At 40.9% G+C, this 19832-nt stretch overlaps 1 protein-coding gene and 1 long non-coding RNA gene across 2 annotated transcripts; both read left to right on the top strand.

Annotated features, from left to right (window-relative positions):
* The first annotated feature begins 352 nt into the window (after nt 1–352).
* LOC119221786 (uncharacterized) lies at nt 353–8139 on the top strand. Its single transcript, XM_062560736.1, has 9 exons — nt 353–605; nt 3680–4339; nt 6039–6302; nt 6508–6627; nt 6736–6751; nt 6853–6941; nt 7093–7143; nt 7398–7490; nt 7600–8139. The coding sequence occupies exons 1-8, from the start codon at nt 503–505 to the stop codon at nt 7445–7447; spliced, it is 1353 nt and encodes a 450-aa protein (XP_062416720.1). The 5' UTR covers nt 353–502; the 3' UTR covers nt 7448–7490; nt 7600–8139.
* A 7076-nt stretch (nt 8140–15215) lies between these two features.
* LOC134124413 (uncharacterized) lies at nt 15216–17689 on the top strand. Its single transcript, XR_009955863.1, has 3 exons — nt 15216–15449; nt 15566–15601; nt 17429–17689. It is a non-coding gene; the product is annotated as an uncharacterized LOC134124413 (long non-coding RNA).
* The last annotated feature ends 2143 nt before the right edge of the window (nt 17690–19832 follow it).

The raw sequence follows: 19832 nt of genomic DNA, 5'->3' as shown, positions 1-19832 counted from the left end.
CCCAACTGAGCAAAGACTCTCCTGTAGAGGGAAATGTGACCCTGACCTGCTCTGTGGGGTCATCATCATCATCATCATCATCTGGATGGAAGTTCTTCTGGTACAAAGACAAGAAAACCTCTGAACCTCTGAACCTCCAGAGTGGAAGCATCTCTCCCTCTGGTGGAGGAGTCTACTGGTGCAGAGGAGGAAGAGGAGACCCAGTTTACTACACACAGTACAGCCATCCAGTCGGTAAAGAACTAAACTCATAGATGATGTGAAATAAAGTTTTTGTGAATAAGGATTAAGACTCACACGAAAACTCTGTGTAACTTTTCTCTTTGGGGCCTGATGATGATGAACAGTCACAAACAGAGCTGTTGTGAAGCCCAACTGGCCTGAGATTTTCTCTGGAGAGACGATCACTCTCACATGTGGAATAAAGGAGGGAGGAGGCTCTGAGTGGGAGTATGAATGGAGAACACCTGACTATTACACACCTCAAAACCCAAGAGGCTCCATGATGACATCATCAGTCAGAGGAGACTACAGGTGTAAGGGCAGACTGAAAGATGAAGCCTCTACAACAGAATGGAGTGATGCTTTCACATTAAAGACATCAGGTATGTCATCAATTTTATTTCCCTTAATAAAAAAAAACAATATTGAGATGTTTAATTGGTTAAAATATTTAAAGACAGTGTACCATCACACATGTGTTAAACCGTTAAAGTAAAAGATGGAGGACAGAGGTATAAGGCGCCTCCTTCAGGTAAAATGTACCCATTACTTAGTGAATCTTTTATTATTTATAACAAGGAGACTGACTTCTACTTTACTTCTGTGTCAACGAACTCGTTTTAATTAATGTTCCTTAAAGGTTTGCACGTGTTTCAAAGCTTTTCACCTCCAGAACACCAGGTGGAGTCACGCTTTTTGTTGAAGAAGACCTACAGAGTGACGTCTTTGTGTGTAAAATCGTCATACTTGCCAACCCTGAGACCTCAGAATTAGGGAGATATTCAAAAGGACCCGGGGCGGGGGGGGGGGTGCCGGCGGGTTCTTTATCTAGCGTGAGCTCACGAAGCTTTTGATGCAAGTTTAGAAAAATATAAAAAATAGGAGAAACAGCGAGATCCTCCTTGTGATGCTGGCAAGGAATCACAACTGAGTGGCACCGTGTGGCACCTCGTGGAACCCAGTAGCAAAACAAGGCAAGTGAGCGGCCATTGGCAGTAAATCAGTGGCAAGTCCGGACCGAGCGTCACAACGTCACGCTGAGTGGGCGGAGCCAAGTTTTTCTAGAAAACATCCGTTGTGAGTACGACAGGTCAGCTGACGTTAATACGTCTGTTTAATTATCTTTTATTAATTTGAGACAAGTGAAGCCTCGTTCACTTACAGCAGGGACTCATTTTAGCTTTGGACCAGACACTGTTCACTTCCATCTCATGTCTGCAGGTTCCGTGGGGGGTTCTGCGGGGGGGGGGGCGGTCGGCGGGTCGGTAGGGAGCGGCGAGGTGGGGGGCGGTTCGGTGTGTGTGTGTGTGTGTGTGGGGGGGGGGGGGATATGAAATTGATTTAGTTAGAGTAAAGTAGCCTCTAATTGCCACCGGGTAAAGTAACATCGGACAGTGGACGGGCGGGGTTGCAGGGGGTCGCAGGGGGGGGGGGGGGCTGTGGCCTTTGTGGGACATCAGTGGCCTTTGTTACAACCTGTTAGGCGTCGAACGAAATGCCAATCGATCCTTTTTTTACTGACCTGAGTGTGGTTTTGTTTTTCAAATAATCTTCTTAATTTTCTTGGGTTTACTGAGAATATTGATCATCTGCTGAAGAGGCTCAAAGAGCCGCGGCTACCCATAGTCAGCTGTAGATAGTTACTGCTCATTTCTCCTGTTGGGTATTAGCAGTGCGCTGATATTTCTGCTTTGTTGTGGAACCACACAAACTCATCATTACTGTACATTCACTTAATCAATAAAGAAGATTGGAATAACATTTGCTCGTTTCTGATTGGTGCCCCGCTGTGGTCACACAACGAGCTCCACGTACAGTCCTTCAGCTGTCACCCCCTCATTAGATTTATCTTTCTTGTTTTAGGGGTACAGATAACAACTAATGTTTTTAAATACATGTATACTGTCACCTGGTGGAATAAATTATGTTTAAGAGCTTGAAATTGGTTAACTTACGTTTTGTCTTCCCAAAAGTAATGGAAATAGTCATCAAATAGTATATATAAATGTATAAAAACACGTTTTGTAATTACATGTATTACCAGTTGAAGTGTTGCCCGTAACTGTAATTTCAACAAATGTTAAAAAAAGGGAAATAACACACTAAAGATCAAGCTTCACAGTAAGTGTGGAAAGGATTCATTAACATCAAAAATGTTATATTTTAAACCATATATTTACTACATATAAAAACGAAAGGATGAAGACCATTCGTTATTTACACAGTGGGAATGTTTCACAATGACAAATTACCATTACAACAATGTATTTTCAAACAACACATGTAGTTTATATCCAAACAGAAACAACTATGGATTTAGTTTAGTTTCACGTGTCCCACCACAGAGGCACAGAATGCTGACTTCAAAATCTTACATCAGCCTTTTGCACAATTAATGTGATATTAAAAAAAATGTTTTTGTGAATACACTTAACCATCTTTAAATGAATCACCCCCTCTCCTGGACCCCCGAAACCCTGCCTGTCCACTGACCGATGTTACTTTACCGGTGGTATTTAGAAGCTACTTTATTTGAACTAAAGAACTGAACTCAGGTGCCGTTGCTTGCCGGCACCACAAGAAGGATCTTGTATAAAAATAGTCTTGAGTGGGTGGGCGTGTCCGTAGTGGATTTACATCACGTGACCCAGCGGATCACCGGAGTCCGCTGCTCGGCCCCCTCGCCGGAGGTCAGTGGGGTCTCAATGAAGAAACTTTTCTAAAAGCCTTCAAAGGCTCAGAGCCAACTCTGTTGTATTTACTTCAGAACAAAAATTCACATTATAACAAGTTACAGAGAACAAAGGATAATAAAATGTCGAACAAAATGAAAACAAAAGTGAGAAAGAGAATCATCCAGAGTGAACCTTCTCTCACCTGATGTCAGCTGTGATTGATGGATGGAATGTTGACACTACCAATAATTACATTGTGTGTCTTTGTTCTACATTAAAACAGCAAAACCAAAGGCCCAACTGAGAAAAGACTCTCCTGTAGAGGGAAGTGTGACCCTGACCTGCTCTGTGGGGTCATCATCATCATCATCATCATCATCATCTGGATGGAAGTTCTTCTGGTACAAAGACAAGAAAACCTCTGAACCTCTGAACCTCCAGAGTGGAAGCATCTCTCCCTCTGGTGGAGGAGTCTACTGGTGCAGAGGAGGAAGAGGAGACCCAGTTTACTACACAGAGTACAGCCATCCAGTCGGTAAAGAACTAAATAAACTAAATTAATGACTTAATGTTTAAATGAAATCACCACTTCCCTGACGTCTGATTTGAGGACAAAGAATCAGAAATGTTTAATTGTTAAAATTAGTTAATGTTTGAACACAGTTTACCATCACACCGGTTTTACACAGTTAAAGAAAAAGATGGAGGACATCAGCAGTGAAAGTAATCCACCAAGGACTCATCACAACACGTCTTTATTCTGTGAAACCTCTTTCCAACAGATGTCCCTCAGTCTGTCCTCACAGTGTCTCCATCATGGACGAGTCCTGGAGACTCAGTGACTCTGACCTGCAGTGTTGGACCTCCGTCTGCAGGATGGAGGTTCTTCTGGTATAAGGCTGTTCCAGTGTCATACTCCTACACCTATGATCTTCTAGCTGGTAGCACCACTGGGACTGAACAGGGTTCCTACGTTCTTCATGGACAGACACACACAGCAGGATATGTGTGCAGAGCTGGAAGAGGAGATCCTGTCATTTACACTCTATATAGTGATGTGAAGTTTGTCTGGTCTGGAGGTGAGTTTGTTCACACTTTTATATTCTTGCACAAGAGAATAAATGTCCTTTTTGTGTTGACATTGTTTGTCCTGTGTGTGTCTCCTAATGATGTGTCTTCAGCTGTGAATCCAGCAGCGTCTCTCACAGTGAGTCCTCACAGACTGCAGCACTTCAGCACAGAGTCACTGTCACTGAGCTGTGAGGGAACCTCTACTGAGTGGAGAGTGATGAAGGCTGATGGATCTGGCTTCATGTCATCTTGTTCTAACTGGGGAGCAATGACTGGATCCACATGCAACACCAGCACTAGAGCGAGTAGTGGAGTGTACTGGTGTGAGTCTGAAACACAGTACAGCAATGCAGCCAACATCACTATACACAGTGAGTTTATATTCATTAAAGGTCCAACACGTCTTTGTGGTTGACTTTCCTCTTCATGACCACAGACGTCCACCATTTACTTTAAACCAGGAGGAGATGTAGAGTCATCTGTGTCCATCCTGGCTCCTCCACTGTGTCCCTTATGGACCATTCTGTAGCTCAGTGCCACTAAGTGGACATTTGTCTCCCCACATATTGAGCATTAATTAAAGATGTCACTGTGAGCAAGAATGCATAATTCCCGGGGGTAGGGTTTAATGTTTTTGTATTTATGTTTTGAATCCATTTGTGTCAGGTGTGTCGAGGGTGCAGGTTGGGGCAGGCAGGCAGGACTCAAATGCAGGATACAAGTTTACAAATGTGCTCTTTATTCAACACAAATCTAACGGAACGTGCACCAACGAGGACTGACATGGACAATGACGCGACAAGGGACAACAGGCACACAGGGCTTAAATACACAAGGGAGGTGCAGGTGATTGGACACAGGTGGAAACAATCAGGCAATCACGGGACAAGGCAGGAAGTGAAGTTAACCCAAGACCACAAGGAACATGAAACTTCAAACTAAAACAGGAAGAGAGACCAAACCGTGACACATTTGTGGTTAATGTCCTCAAAGTGAACTACTTTCTTAATGCTTACATTGCTTGTTTGACTTATTTCACTTATTATATTTACAAGACAAGGCAACAGACCTAAATCCAGTTAGGGGGTGGGGGCATACATTTTAGTCGGTGACCCATCAAACCATCTAACAAGTGGCCCAATAGGGGCCCTCGGACCGTACACTGCTGGGCATTTACACACTAAAACTGTCATATTGATGAAAGCAAAAGGTTTATCTTGAAATTTCTTGTTGTCATGATACAAGGGAACATAAGTGAGTGTGTTTGGATGTGACAGTATATATATTTTGATATTTGTATGGGACAAAAAAAAAAGAAGAAACTCAGATTTACTTGGGAAAAAACTACTTACAGGGGCTTTATCCCCATAAAACACAAAGGACGAAGCCTGGAAGTCTCCGTTATGCACTCGCACAACTTCACAACAACCCAGAGTTTTTCCCGCATCATTGACTTAGGAGGCTGTGATTGGAAGTCGGGACTGGAGCTGTCAAAGAGCTGGACAAATCAAAATTGCCCCTAAATCGGGATGTCCCGGTATGTCACGGGACGGTTGGCAACGCTACCCCCGTGAATTATGGATTCTTTCATTGACAACTCATAAAAATGCAAAAAGGCAATTTATGTTTAAAAAGTCATTCTTCTACAGTCTCTGATAGAAGATTATGAAAGAATTACGCATACTTCTCGCTAGAAATGCCATCGAAATGCATACAAATGCTGATGCTTTCTTAAAATATTGTGTTTTTCACGGAGATTATCCCGTCCGTCCGCCATGTTTTTATTTTTGCTAACGGGAAACTTGATAGTCACGTGACCTATTTGCAAAGCAATGTAAATGAATGGGCCAAAAGAAACATAGTAACGTTATTTTGGGGGAAAACGTAACATGACTACGTTTATCACGGTGGGCCAACGTAGCCATTTCACGCTTTTTTTGGAGACTGGGTTGGAAATGCAGCTATTGGCTCAGCTGCTGTATGAATGTGAATAACAAATGTAAACTATAAATGTCTTCTCTTCATTGGACATCAGCTTGTTTGACTTCCTGTCCTCTGGTCTCTTTACAGGAGGTGATGTCATCCTGGTGAGTTCTGTCCATCCTGTGACTGAGGGACATTCGGTCTCTCTTGGCTGCAAGTTGAGGACAAAAGAACTTCTTGATGATGTGGATTTCTATAAAGATGACAAACTCCTCCCAAATGCTGTCAGAGGGAAGCTGTTTATCTCTGCAGTTAATAAGTCACATGAAGGCTTTTATAAATGTAAAGGAAGGAAATCACCTCAAGGTTTGGAGACTTTGACCTCAGCAGAGAGCTGGTTGTCAGTGGAATGTGAGTACGAGTAGAAGATGATTTCTTTTGTGATATGTGTTACAGTCTGAGTTAGAAAAGGTGTAACTGAATTACACTCTGTGTGAGACAATATAGTTTTATATATTTCACTGTTAAAAGAAATCAAGGGTTCATGTAAGTGTATTTGAGTGTACGTGTGGTAGTACTTGTGTATCTCCTCATGGTTGTGTGTACTTGTGTGTAGATCCTGAAGAAGCAGCATCAAGCTCTGTGTTTCTCGTGATGTTGGTTGTTGTTCTGGTTTCTGGAGTTTTACTGATTCTTCTCCTGCTGATGTTTCTGTGTCGCTACAGAAAGTCAAAAGGTGAGATCTTTTCCTTCTGATATCAGACTGATTTCACTGAAATAAGTCAAAGTCACAGATATTATTACACACACTAATTAATGATCAATGTGGAACCTTTTTCTTCAGCTTCAAGCCTCAGCAGGTTGGTACAAGCCTCTCTTCTCTCACTCTGAACATGGCAGCAGGACTTTACATGTTCCTCATTCAATCCTCTGTGTTTACTTCATGTTTTGGACCCACAAGGTCTCAGAGGACCAATCAGAGCCCAGCTACAGACCACATGATCAACCAGGGTGAAACTGAAGACGGACATTATGCTTCTCTTCTTCATGGTCAGCTTTGATCCTGATTTATTTAATAAAATGTTTTTTACTTTAATGGTAACATTTCTATAGCTAGTTACCTGTTTGAGAAGATTATATGATTCATACAAAGTGGTTCAAATGATTGAATGACCTCGTCTTCATCCTCACTGCTCTGCAGGTGATTCTTGTCTCTATGAAACACTCAGAGGCTCTGAAGAACGTAAACAAGGTGCAGTACATCCTGTGTGTTCATCACACAGCTGTTAAATACTAGAATCACATGATCAAGTGTCTTTAAATTAAAGACAAAGTGCATCGATGATGTCACAGACTCTGTGTTTGAGCTTAAAGACATTGATGGCTGATGTGAACACTTCTATAAGGGAACAACCTGCAGTAGTTGAGATGCTTTTGTCAGTCAGCAGAGCTTTAATAAAGGAGAATAAAGTGTCTCTTCATGCATTCATCTGATCCTTCTAACAGGGACGAATGATGAACCAGAGGAGAGCGATTACTCAAATGTGACGAGATAAACAGCTGCAGGTACTTCAAGTACAACGGACCATGTAGTACAATGTGAGTGTACTTGTGTATTACTACCAGCAGTCAGCAAAGGTCCAACACAACACTTTCACCTGTTACTCTTAATTATCTTTTAACCTCTTTTCCTTCTCTCTTCTTTCAGATGAATAAAACATCTGCATGGACAGAACCAGGGGAGCAGATGATGACATGAAAAACCACATCTTTGTCTCTTTGAGTAATTATTGTGTAACTTCTTCTTTCCTGATATGAGACAGTATTTTGTAGTTAATGAGCAGATCTTTCAAAGGCTTTACTTGGTGAAAAGAGTCTTATTACATGTATACTTATTCAAATGTTGGTATTGAGTGTTTTTTTTCCTCAGTTACTTTGTTTTTTTAAAGCTTTTGTAGAAAACTTTGACTGGAGGCTGGTTTGAAAAGCAGAAAAAAGCTGTTTGACGTCTTTGAGCTTCAGTGCGTTGGTGATATTATTCAATATGAAGTCATCTTCTTCTTTACTTCTGATAAAAGAAAGCTTTACGCATTTATTAAATTTTAATCTGCTATTGAACAAAATATTTATGTTCATTTTTGTACTTTTTAAAATGTTTAACAGGTGATGTTTGTATTTTATCTTCACCTGGATGTGTTTAATACATTTTGTAATGTTTCATCATTTTTTGCCTTAATAAACCTGCAGCTCCAAGCAGTGTTTCTGTCAGTCATTTCTTTAATTAAATAAATATTATTAGAATAGATTACAGTGAACGTTTGCTGCTCCTGCTTTACAATAATAAAATTTGTGTAGAAACAAATTTAACTATTTAAAATAGTTACAGTAGTCACTACAGTTAAGTGTCTATAAGCTGATTTCTTTAACTTTCTACACAACGTGCTCATGTGTTTATCTAATTAAACAGGAATAGATCACAGCAATGTAAATACGTTATAACTTCCTCCTTAAAGGAAATGGTGTCTAAGATGTAACCGCTATAGACGCACCCTTGTTTTAATCCTGAAGCCATTTTAAATGTGTGTATCTGCATGTTTTTGATTCCATCTGCTTTAGTGATTCTCTCTCGCTGTGATGTGCCTTCATATGAAAGTAAATCTGTGTCATCGGGTTTTGACAGAAAAACGTGATTGAATTTATAGCTCTATATACTTTTGCATTGAAATTGAAAAAAATTAAAAATCTGTATGTTTTTCAACGTTAAAATATTCAACCGCAAAAAATTAAACCGCAAATAATTCAACCACGTTCGCTGGGGGGGGGGGGGGGGGGTGCTTCCGCGTTCTAATTCCCGCGCTGACTGAAAACATGGACGGACGAGCCGGAAAAACACCGACACTCCGCTGCATTAGAGAAAGTCCCAGGATGAATTTTTTTTTTGTTTACTTTTTTTTAAAACTTTTTTTTCCCATGCAATGGCCCCCGACCCACTAAAAACGGGTCCGCGACCCACTAGTGGGTCGGGACCCACCAGTTGAGAAACACTGGTCTAGAGTGCACTCTTTTATTACATCGTTGGCGCGCTGTGGTTGGAGCTCATAAAACACTCACTACGGTACCTCCGTGAATGGGTGCAATCCAACAGGCAGCGACCGACCTGCGTCCCGCGGCCGCCCGGACACGCCCACAGCGACCGCGTCGTTAGCTTGGCTCCCGCTAGCCACCTCAGCTGGGCTTGCTTCGTGCGGGGACCAACCTCCAACGGGGGTGTGGAGTCCGACTCACACCCTCCGAACACGTCAGTCACAGTCCACGCCGACCGCCCGCCCAGTTCTCCGGTCTCCGATCCCCGATCCTCTCTCGTTCTTTTTCCTCCTTCCTTCTTTTTCCCGGGTCTTTTCCCCGGAAGTGTTCACTCTAAGGTCATGAACATCACGCACGTAACAGAATGACCTTTACAAATCAAATAATATTTTTAAGTCTCTCATATTAAACAAATTATTTATACATTTCAACAATTTAGTATGAACTTTTATCTTTAACTTAGTCCTATGACAATAATAATAATTAAATACCACTGATATTTATCAGAGTATTACAATAAAACCGCAAAAAATTAAACCACAACATCCGGGACCTTAAGGAAGAGCAATCGATTCTAGATTCAAGATCAGGAGCTTGCGTCAAGCTAAAGGAGCGAGCACCCAATACAACTTACAGCATGGTGACCGCATTGTAGCCATGTCCAATAATAACGGGGCGTTAACTCTCCTTTATGCCATCAGTGTAGCCACGGAACAAGAAATACATAAAAGAACTTATAATGTTCACCCTGAATGGCGTAGTGTATGGAAGTAAATCTGTGCCATCGGGGGTTGAAATAAAAAGTTGATTGAATTTCTAGCACTGAATATTTATGCATTGAAATTATGTACCTGAATGTTTTTCAACATTAAAACACCGCAAAAAAATTCAACCTAAAAAAAAAAAATGTTGAAATATTCGAAATGGAGGCTACAATATTCAACCGCAAAAAATTCAACCTTGGCACACCAATATGCGGAGGCTACAATATTCAACCCAAATAAATTCAACCTTGGCACACCAACATCCGGGACACTAAGGAAGAGCAATCGATTCTAGATTCAAGATCAGGAGCGTGCGTCAAGCTAAAGGAGCGAGCACCCAAAACACCTTCGGCTTCGGATTGTATCCATGTCCAATAATAACGGGACTTTAACTCTTCTTCATGCCATCAGTGTGGCAACGTATGAAGAAATACATAAAAGAACATATAATGTTCACCCTAAACCAAAACGTTTGCTTGCCACAGACGATATACAACTCTATTAAAATATACAAATCAACTAAAACCCCTTAGACTTGGTTGGCCGAGTGGGTAGCACAGCCGCTCCGTGGCACTACGTTATTTTGCGCGACACGGTTCGAATCCCGGTTGTGGCGGACTTTTAATAAATGTTCTTTTATGTATTTCTTCATACGTGGCAGTGACGTAGTGCTCACTTATACAATCGTAATCACTGCAATGGATATGGGATGCATTTTTGAACATTTTCAGAACAATATGTTTGCAAATGTGTGACGACTCAAGTGACGGAGGCAGACAACACCTGCCTGCCGGGGGAAAACAAACACGCACCCGTAGCCAAACCAGTAGTTCAAAAACCAGTAGGCACGTAACACCGTCACTGAAAAATGGGTTCTCGTTTCAGACTTTACGAGCAAATACAGGATCCCTTTGAGATAAATTCTAAAGCCTCGCATTAAGACGTACATCCCTTTATGTAAGACTCTGCGCTACTTGCAGGTCGCTGTGTTGTGCCAGATCCTCAATAAAGTTTACCCATGGTCATGAAGACTCATTTAACGTTACGTGGACTTTGAATGTCGCTTAATACCCAACTGAGATCGGCTTGTGCCGCTGTGAAAAAGGATCCTTCCACCGACGCTACTGCGGTTATTCCTGCACGTCCTGTCGGGTTTATGCGTCTGCGCGCTCCGCTAAAGCCGCTGCCGCTGCCCCCCCCCACTACGATACAGCGGCTCATCTGCCTCTTCAAGCGCGTTCCTGGTTTTCAAAACTCCGCCAATCACTCCTAACAGCTTGTCCAAGGATCTCAGCATTATTAAATGAATTCAAAACTAGAAGAAGAGGCGTATTGTGAGCGGCTGTACGCTCTCGTTTAACTTCCGCTTAGTTCATGTCCAACACAGTCTGTTAATGTACAAATGTCAGCTGTCTATTACGGAATCTTACAGACACAAACCACACTGATGACATGAAGAAGAGTTAAAGCCCCGTTATTATTGGACATGTTTACAATCCAAAGCCGAAGGTGTTTTGGGTGCTCGCTCCTTTAGCTTGACGCACGCTCCTGATCTTGAATCCAGAATCGATTGCTCTTCCTTAGTGTCCCGGATGTTGGTGTGCCAAGGTTGAATTTATTTGGGTTGAATATTGTAGCCTCCATTTCGAATATTTCAACTTTTTTTTTTTTAGGTTGAATTTTTTTGCGGTGTTTTAATGTTGAAAAACATTCAGGTACATAATTTCAATGCATAAATATTCAGTGCTAGAAATTCAATCAACTTTTTATTTCAACCCCCGATGGCACAGATTTACTTCCATAGTAGTGCAGCCGCCCTACAACACAATGTTATTTTGCCCGACACGGTTCGAATCCCGGTTGTGGCGAACTTTTAATAAATGCTATTTTATGTATTTCTTCATACGTGGCAGTGACGTAGTGCTCACTTATACAATCGCAATCGCTGCAATGGATATGGGATGCATTTTGAACATTTTCAACAATATGTTTGCAAATGTGTGACGACTCAAGTGACGGAGGCAGACAACACCTGCAAACACGCACCCGTAGCCAAACCAGTAGTTCAAAAACCAGTAGGTTCAAAAACCAGTTGTTCAAAAACCAGTAGGTTCAAAAACCAGTAGGTTCAAAAACTAGTAGTTCAAAAACCAGTAGGCACGTAACACTGTCACTGAAAAATGGGTTCTCGTTTCAGACTTTATGAGCAAATACAGGATCCCTTTGAGATAAATTCTAAAGCCTCGCATTAAGACGTACAGCCCTTTATGTAAGACTCTGCGCTACTTGCAGGTCGCTGTGTGGCCAACGGGCTCCTTCCCACCGGATGTCCATCAGGTGAGTCATGTGACCTCAGCATTTCACCTCCCAGATGCTCCCGACTCTGACCCCCCCTTCAGGGTGTAAAAAGGAGTGTTGGTGTCACGCGAGGAGGCGTCCTGTCCTTGGACACGTTCTCATTGCGCTGCGTTGTCTCCAGGGGGGGGCACCTGCTGCTCGTATAGCACAGAGCCAGCAGGCGGAGGCCTCGCCGCCCCCCCGAGTGGAGGGTCTCCACCTCCTCTTCCAGCCAAACCGAGGCCTGCTATGTGAACGTGGAGGACCCCCCGCCCCGCCAGACCAGCAGCCCCATCGTGGGCCCGAGGGAGGAGACGGGGTCGCCTCAGGGCGGCGAGGGCGATGGAGGGGGGCAGGAGGAATCAGGCTCACAGGGTGCCCCCCCCCAGGCGAGGAAGAGCACATCAACTCTCTGTACAGCGTGCTGCAGGCGCCCAAAAGGTCCCGACTCCCCCAGTAGAAGCTTTGAGGAGCCGGAGAGATGAACAGAAGGAGGATACGGACGTCCTTCTTCACCTGAACCTGGAGAACACGCCTCTGTGGGTTACGCAATCATCCTCTGCAGAGCCCTGTGGTGTTTGAGATCCTTCAGGGGAGGTGGGACTTGTTGGACCTCACCGAGCAGCTGGATGTGAAACGTCCTCAGAGGACCACTAGGGGACGCCAGAGGGCCCCAAACGGCACCTGCAAGTCCTCCTTTAGTCCGGGACTCGACCCGCTGTGGTTCTGTCCCAGGGGGCCATGTCCAGGAGACCCGGGAGACACATTGTAAAGAAGCTGAGTCCCTCCCCATCTGCTCAGGGTTCACATCACGTGCACTAATGCACGGGTCCAGTGCACGGTCTGGTTGTTGCACTGTGGGGTGATTTCATTTGTCAAAGTGCCAAAGTTTTCCACTACTTTGATAGTTTGGACACAGAAACATTGAACCCAGAGGCCGTTCTGTAGCTTCTCTTCACTAAAATGAAGGTTTCCTCTGTTTTACTTGCAGTATTAAATGAGGAGGATCAGAGTGGGGAACTTGTTTGTCACACATTTACAAATTTAACTTTGTAGCCATCGTTGTAACAACAGTGTTTTATTATAAAAATGTTGCATCAATGTCACAATGTCACTTAAATTAAATTAAAACATGTTTTCATACATCACAGAGTACGACACCTCTGTAGAAGCACATCAGCTCTTGGGTGAATGTGGTCATGTGACACCACACAACCAGCAGCTACATCTAAAAATACATCTTGTGTGTGAAGGGGAACAGGAACGGTTCGACTGATTCTGAGAAGTCTTGTGCTTCTTCTCCTCAGACTCTGGCTGCAGAGTTATCTTTATCTTTACAACTCAAATTAATTAAACCTTTTTATTTCTTAAATCTCTTACAAGAGTCGATTCTTTTGTTAAAACATTTAGACGTGAGATGTTTGTTGGAGTTTGAGCCTAAAATCCAAAAGGCTGCATTAAAGTCACTGCTGATAAAATATGTCTCGACTACCAGAACAAACATGATTCAATTAGTTAAAATACAAATTTATGATTCATACCGATTGATTAGAAGGTGGTTTAAGTGTGTATCACATTGCACTGGAGGTTATGAGTCTGTAGTGAAGTGTCTCCTCAAGTAGTGACATCATCTACCACCAAGTGTCACATGGTTTATAATGTATTTCTATCTGATTGCTGTTGTATGTTGTACCATTTGGTTATAATAATATATTTATACACCTCACATATATGTATTAAACTGAATGGTTTTGTCTCATTTCTCTCAACATGCTGCTGCAGATGAGGAACTAAAGAGTTCGTGGAAATTCTCTTTATTCCTTCTTTATTTTGATCTTATGCAAATGAGGCTTCTACATTACTGACTACAGTTCTGTGAAGAGTCTGTTTCCTCTTTTCAAGTGTTAAAGGTTTTTTCTGCCAATTCATCACTTCTCTAAATGTATAGTTGAACGCAGTTTTTTTTAATTGCAAAATACAAAAAAAGGAAAAAGACTTTAACTCACACTTCTTAGGCAACGGTTGAGTTGTGGTGAAAGAGGCCTCCCAGAATGCACCACTTCCTCCTGCTGCTGTGTTTGCTGTTAGAGTTGAACGTGGCTTTGATGCACAAAAAGGAACCTTAAGGTTGATCAAATAAAACGGCTCACTTACTACATTTAAGTCTAATAAAACGTTGCTGGGTTTATTCTGGTCTGTTTCAGCCTCTGAATCTGCTTCTGTGATTCACGTCTTTATTTACTTGCAGGTCGCTGTGTTTTGCCAAATTCTCAATAAAGTTAGAAAAAATCATGTAGAACAAACCCACGGTGATGAAGATACTCATTTAACGTTATATGGACTTTGCATGAGGAGGAGGAGGAGGGTTCATGTCGCTAAATACAAAGTGAGATCAACTTGTACCGCGACCACCGACCTGCCTCCTGAGAAACGATCCTTGCGCCACTTTACGCACCCGACGTCACTGTCAATGACGTCATCTGCAGGCGCATCGCTGATGAACCAATCAGGCGTCTGGATGGTAAATGTTTAAACTTCTCATCCAACCACAATCTAGATCACTCAATGCGAATGGCGCGAATTATCCTGGAAGGATTTTTGTGTTTTTGAACGATGACAAGTCAAAATGAAATAAGAGTAACGAGGCTATTTTTATTTTTTTAAAGTATGAAGTCATCTGAAAAAATAACTACTCCAGTAAAGTATTGATACCCAAATTGTCTACTTAAGTAAGAACGAAGTATTTGTACTTTGTTACTCGACACCTCTGATAAAACCATTAAGAGGTGAACAGTGAGAGGTTTTCGTCTCTCTTCACGTCCACTTCCGTCTGTCTCTTTGTTTCTGTCCTGTTTGAGCACAGTCACTTCCTGTAGGAGACGAGACATCGAGACGCCACAATCTCACCATAAATTGACGACATTTACAAGCTGCTTGTGGCTTTTATTTTGAAATCCTCTCTGTCTAGATTATTAAGATTATTATTATTACAGGGGAGACCTTTGACTTCCTGCAGCTGCCTTTACAGAAACCTTTAGCTTATGACTGTGTATAAAGAAAGGATATTAAATATATCTCCATTAATCAGACTACTGGAACTGGTCTTATTTCCTCTAAGCATTGAACATGTGACGTGTTTAACAGCGTCTGGTTGGTCAAAGGGAAGGAAGCACGGACCATAAACAGAAGCAGAAGTTAGAGAAAAGCTCTCATCTAATATTCACATGTTGTCTCTGCATTTCCACATTTCTGCGCATGTTTCACACCTTTGAAGCCGTCTGCTGACACGAAGCGTTTCTCACAGCAGAGAGTCAGAGTGTCACAGTGGACGTGAGGATGGGACACACTTTGTTTGCTGTGTTGGGCCTTTTCTGTGAGTACTTTCTCTCTTTAAAGCACCGTTTTCACAGATACAACTTTTTAAAGTCCATAAGTTAATAGTTTCTGTCAGTTTGATGAAGCGTGATGATGTTTCTCACTTTATTTTAGCGCTGAATATTCTCCTCTACTGTGGACACGCTCAAGGTTTTTATACAACTTTCTTTATTCTGATGAATTCACTCAAGAAGATTCAACACCTTCTATCACTGTTTCACATTTAATATTTCTGTTCTCTTTAGTTCATTTGTGATGAAAACAAGAAAGAAAACACAATTAATTCTTTGCATGTTGTGTTTGTTTCTAGATGCTTTGCTGCATTTTGAGCCAAACCGTTCTACTTTATTTACTGGAGAGAAAGTTACCTTCACATGTGACTTAAAGGAAGGAAACGATGCTGCCTGGAATTATGCATTTAAAATGAATGGTTATTGGTTAACCACCTTCGGAGCAGCAAAATTATTTACATCATCAGCACTAACTACAGGAGATAGTGGTGAATATCAGTGTTCTGCTGATCACAAGACGTATCCCTACGTTAGAAGAGAAAGTAATAAAGTCTCTCTAAGTGTTTCAGGTAAGTGATCAAAGTTTTTCCATCACAACGAGTTCATTAAAGCACTTTTATATTAATGAGACGTGTTGATTTAATAAACCTGTTTAATAAAGTGCTAATGTAATATAATGTAGTGATAATTAATAAATGTTAACTAGTGTAAGAGGAACCTTGAAGTTGACCACTGATGCTGTTTAGTCAGCTGATCTTTGTTTAAAAGGATCAATTATCAGATAATGTTCAGCATTTAAAATTAAACAGATAAAAGATGTATAGATAAAAAAAACATAATTAACGTGAAAAAACAAACGATCCAATATTTAATCCCTTATCAGCAGAGCGTGGCGCCTCCTTCAGGTTAAATGTACTTATTACTTAGTGAACCTTTTATTATTTATTACAAGGAGACTGACTTTGAAATCTTCTTCTGTCTACAACTTTATGTTAAATTATAATTATGTCGAAACATAAATCACTGATATTTTGTATAATTGGTCATTTAATTAAACTGATTCAGTAAAACAAAGAACTAACTGTTACACTCAGGGTTTGACTTTAACCTTTTTACTCACCAGCCACTGTAACTAGTGGTTAAAGTTAGAAGCCACTCAGCAATTTCATCAGCCACAATTTTGTTGTTGGGAAATTTAGTTTTAATTAAATTAAATTTGACTACAGTTTGCTACTTTTTACTTGAAGAACTAGATTTACACCCAAATCAAGACTACATCCAATGTGTATACAGACATCTGTACATGTACCAAAGGAGCTTTACATTACATTAAAATACAGGTAGATGGAATCCAGCGTTCTGATTGGTTGAGAGTGAGTCACGGGGTGCACTATTCAGCCATAGTGTTCAGTACCTGTTCACATTGACCCCAGCTTCCATATCACTGCACACTCAAAGTAACACGTTAGATTTTGGGGACCTTTAGTTGACATTTTAGCTTTTAGCTCGATGGCGTCGCCGGAAAAACACGGAAATCCCACAAATGATCATTTGAGGCAAAGCGAGCTTCATCAACCGGAAAATTAAGGTTAACGTCATGAGTGATGTGAATGAATGAGATGGTGCTGGACCCAATGCTGTTTACGTGCACCTACAGGGACTATTTGTCTCTAAACTGATGAAATGTGATACAAAATGTTATATTTTCTCTGGTAACCGTGTTATAAAAGCAATAAGTAATGAGAGGAAGTACTTTATCTTCAATAATGTAACGGTTCTGCTGCTCGTCGGGCCAAACTACACCTTCAAATATTTCATTATTGGACCATAAAGTACAGCCTCTCGCACCTTATTAATTTATTAAATGTCATTTAGCTGAAACTTTTATCCAAAGCGACTTACATTGCATTTTAACCTGTGGTTTTTACATTTTTACCAAGTGTATAAATGTTGTGTTTGTTTCTAGATGCTTTGCTGCATTTTGAGCCAAACTGGTCCCCTTTATTTACTGGAGAGAAAGTTACCTTCACATGTGACTCAAGGGAAGGAAACAATGCTGACTGGTATTATGCATTCAGAAGGAATGGTCAGTGGACCCCTTACGGAGCAGCAAATACATATACACTATCATCTCTAACTACAGGAGATAGTGGTGAATATCAGTGTGTTGCTGATCACAAGACGTATTCCTACTATCAAAGACAAAGTAATAAAGTCTCTCTAAGTGTTTCAGGTAAGTGATCAAAGTTTTTCCATCACAACGAGTTCATTAAAGCACTTTTATATTAATGAGACGTGTTGATTTAATAAACCTGTTTGATAAAGTGCTAATGTAATATAATGTAGTGATAATTAATAAATGTTAACTAGTGGAAGAGGAACCTTGAAGTTGACCACTGATGCTGTTTAGTCAACTCTCAGTTATCAGATTATATTGATCATTTAAAACAAAACAGATAAAAGATGGATAGATTATGAAATCAGCATTCACATGAAAAAACAAACAATCCAATATTTAAAAGCTATTGAGAAATTAGAAATGAGTTATTGATCACAAACAGATTAAACTTATCAGCAGAGTGTGGCGCCTCCTTCAGGTGAAATGTACTCATTACTTAGTGAACCTTTTATTATTTATTACAGGGAGACTGACTTTAACATCTTCTTCTGTCTACAACTTTATGTTAAATTATAATTATGTTGAAACATGAATCGCTGATATCTTGTATTATTATTCATTATATTTAACTGATTCAGTGAAGCAAAGAATTAAGTGTTCCACAGACAAAGATGTGATCCTTTAACTCCTGCGTCCTCCTTGTATGAAGGAGAATCAGTGACTCCTCACTGTAGACATGGAGACCAGAGAAAGGAGAAGAATGCTGACTTCTACAAAGACAAAACACTTATTGAGATGGACACAAACCATCAGAACACACATGAAGTCACCATTTCTCAGGCGCAATAAAACCATTGTTTGTCTTTGTTCTACATTAAAGCAGCAAAACCAAAGGCCCAACTGAGCAAAGACTCTCCTGTAGAGGGAAATGTGACCCTGACCTGCTCTGTGGGGTCATCATCATCATCATCATCATCTGGATGGAAGTTCTTCTGGTACAAAGACAAGAAAACCTCTGAACCTCTGAAAACAAGAGATGATGTTCTCCTTCAGAATAAAAGCATCTCTCCCTCTGGTGGAGGAGTCTACTGGTGCAGAGGAGGAAGAGGAGACCCAGTTTACTACACAGAGTACAGCCATCCAGTCGGTAAAGAACTAAATGAATGAGTTAATGTTTAAATGATCACAAATCACCATGTTTAATTGTTTAATTATTTATAATGTTTAAAGACAGTTTACCATCACACCAGTTTTACACAGTTAAAGAAAAAGATGGAGGACATCAGCAGTGAAAGTAATCCACCAAGGACTCATCACAACACGTCTTTATTCTGTGAAACCTCTTTCCAACAGATGTCCCTCAGCCTGTCCTCACAGTGTCTCCATCATGGACGAGTCCTGGAGACTCAGTGACTCTGACCTGCAGTGTTGGACCTCCGTCTGCAGGATGGAGGTTCTTCTGGTTTAAGGCTGTTCCAGTGTCATACTCCTACACCTATGATCTTCTAGCTGGTAGCACCACTGGGACTGAACAGGGTTCCTACGTTCTTCATGGACAGACACACACAGCAGGATATGTGTGCAGAGCTGGAAGAGGAGATCCTTTGTTTTACACTCCATATAGTGATGTGAAGTTTGTCTGGTCTGGAGGTGAGTTTGTTCACACTTTTATATTCTTGCACAAGAGAATAAATAAATGTCTTTTTGTGTTGACATTGTTTGTCTTCTGCTGTACTTTATCATTCAATAATGTAACATGTTACATTATTGGATGATAAAGTTCAGCCTCTCGTACCTTATTGATTTAATAATTCACACCCCGTGATTCACTCTCAACCAATCAGAACACTGGATTTCATCTATCTGTGTTATAAATACATTTAAACGATTATATTATATTAGATTATATTTAATGCCTTTTGATGATTTAGTCAGTGATGAATTATTGAACACAAACAGATCAAACTTATTAGCTTATTAGTGTGGCGCCTCCTTCAGGTGAAATGTACTCATTACTTAGTGAACATTTTATTATTTATTACAAGGAGACTTTAACATCGTTCGTTTGTCTTCATCTATGTGTTAAATTATAATTATGTTGAAACATAAATCACTGATATCTTTGTCCATTTATGATGAAAACAAGAAAGAAAACACAATTCATTCTTTGCATGTTGTGTTTGTTTTTAGTTGCTTTGCTGCATTTTGAGCCAAACTGGTCCCCTTTATTTACTGGAGAGAAAGTTACCTT

This window comes from Pungitius pungitius, chromosome 1 (assembly GCF_949316345.1).
Source record: "Pungitius pungitius chromosome 1, fPunPun2.1, whole genome shotgun sequence".
Lineage (NCBI taxonomy): Eukaryota > Metazoa > Chordata > Actinopteri > Perciformes > Gasterosteidae > Pungitius > Pungitius pungitius.
The sequence above is the reverse complement of the archived record's forward strand: the minus strand, read 5'-3'. Positions and strand labels throughout refer to the sequence as shown.

Bases quoted from the DNA above. Each gene is read 5' to 3' on its own strand.
- LOC119221786 (XM_062560736.1), top strand. From the start codon at position 503: ATGATGACATCATCAGTCAGAGGAGACTACAGGTGTAAGGGCAGACTG. The intron at 6,303-6,507 runs GTGAGTACGAGT...ACTTGTGTGTAG, and splicing joins GAGCTGGTTGTCAGTGGAAT to ATCCTGAAGAAGCAGCATCA. The intron at 7,144-7,397 runs GTGCAGTACATC...TCCTTCTAACAG, and splicing joins CTCTGAAGAACGTAAACAAG to GGACGAATGATGAACCAGAG.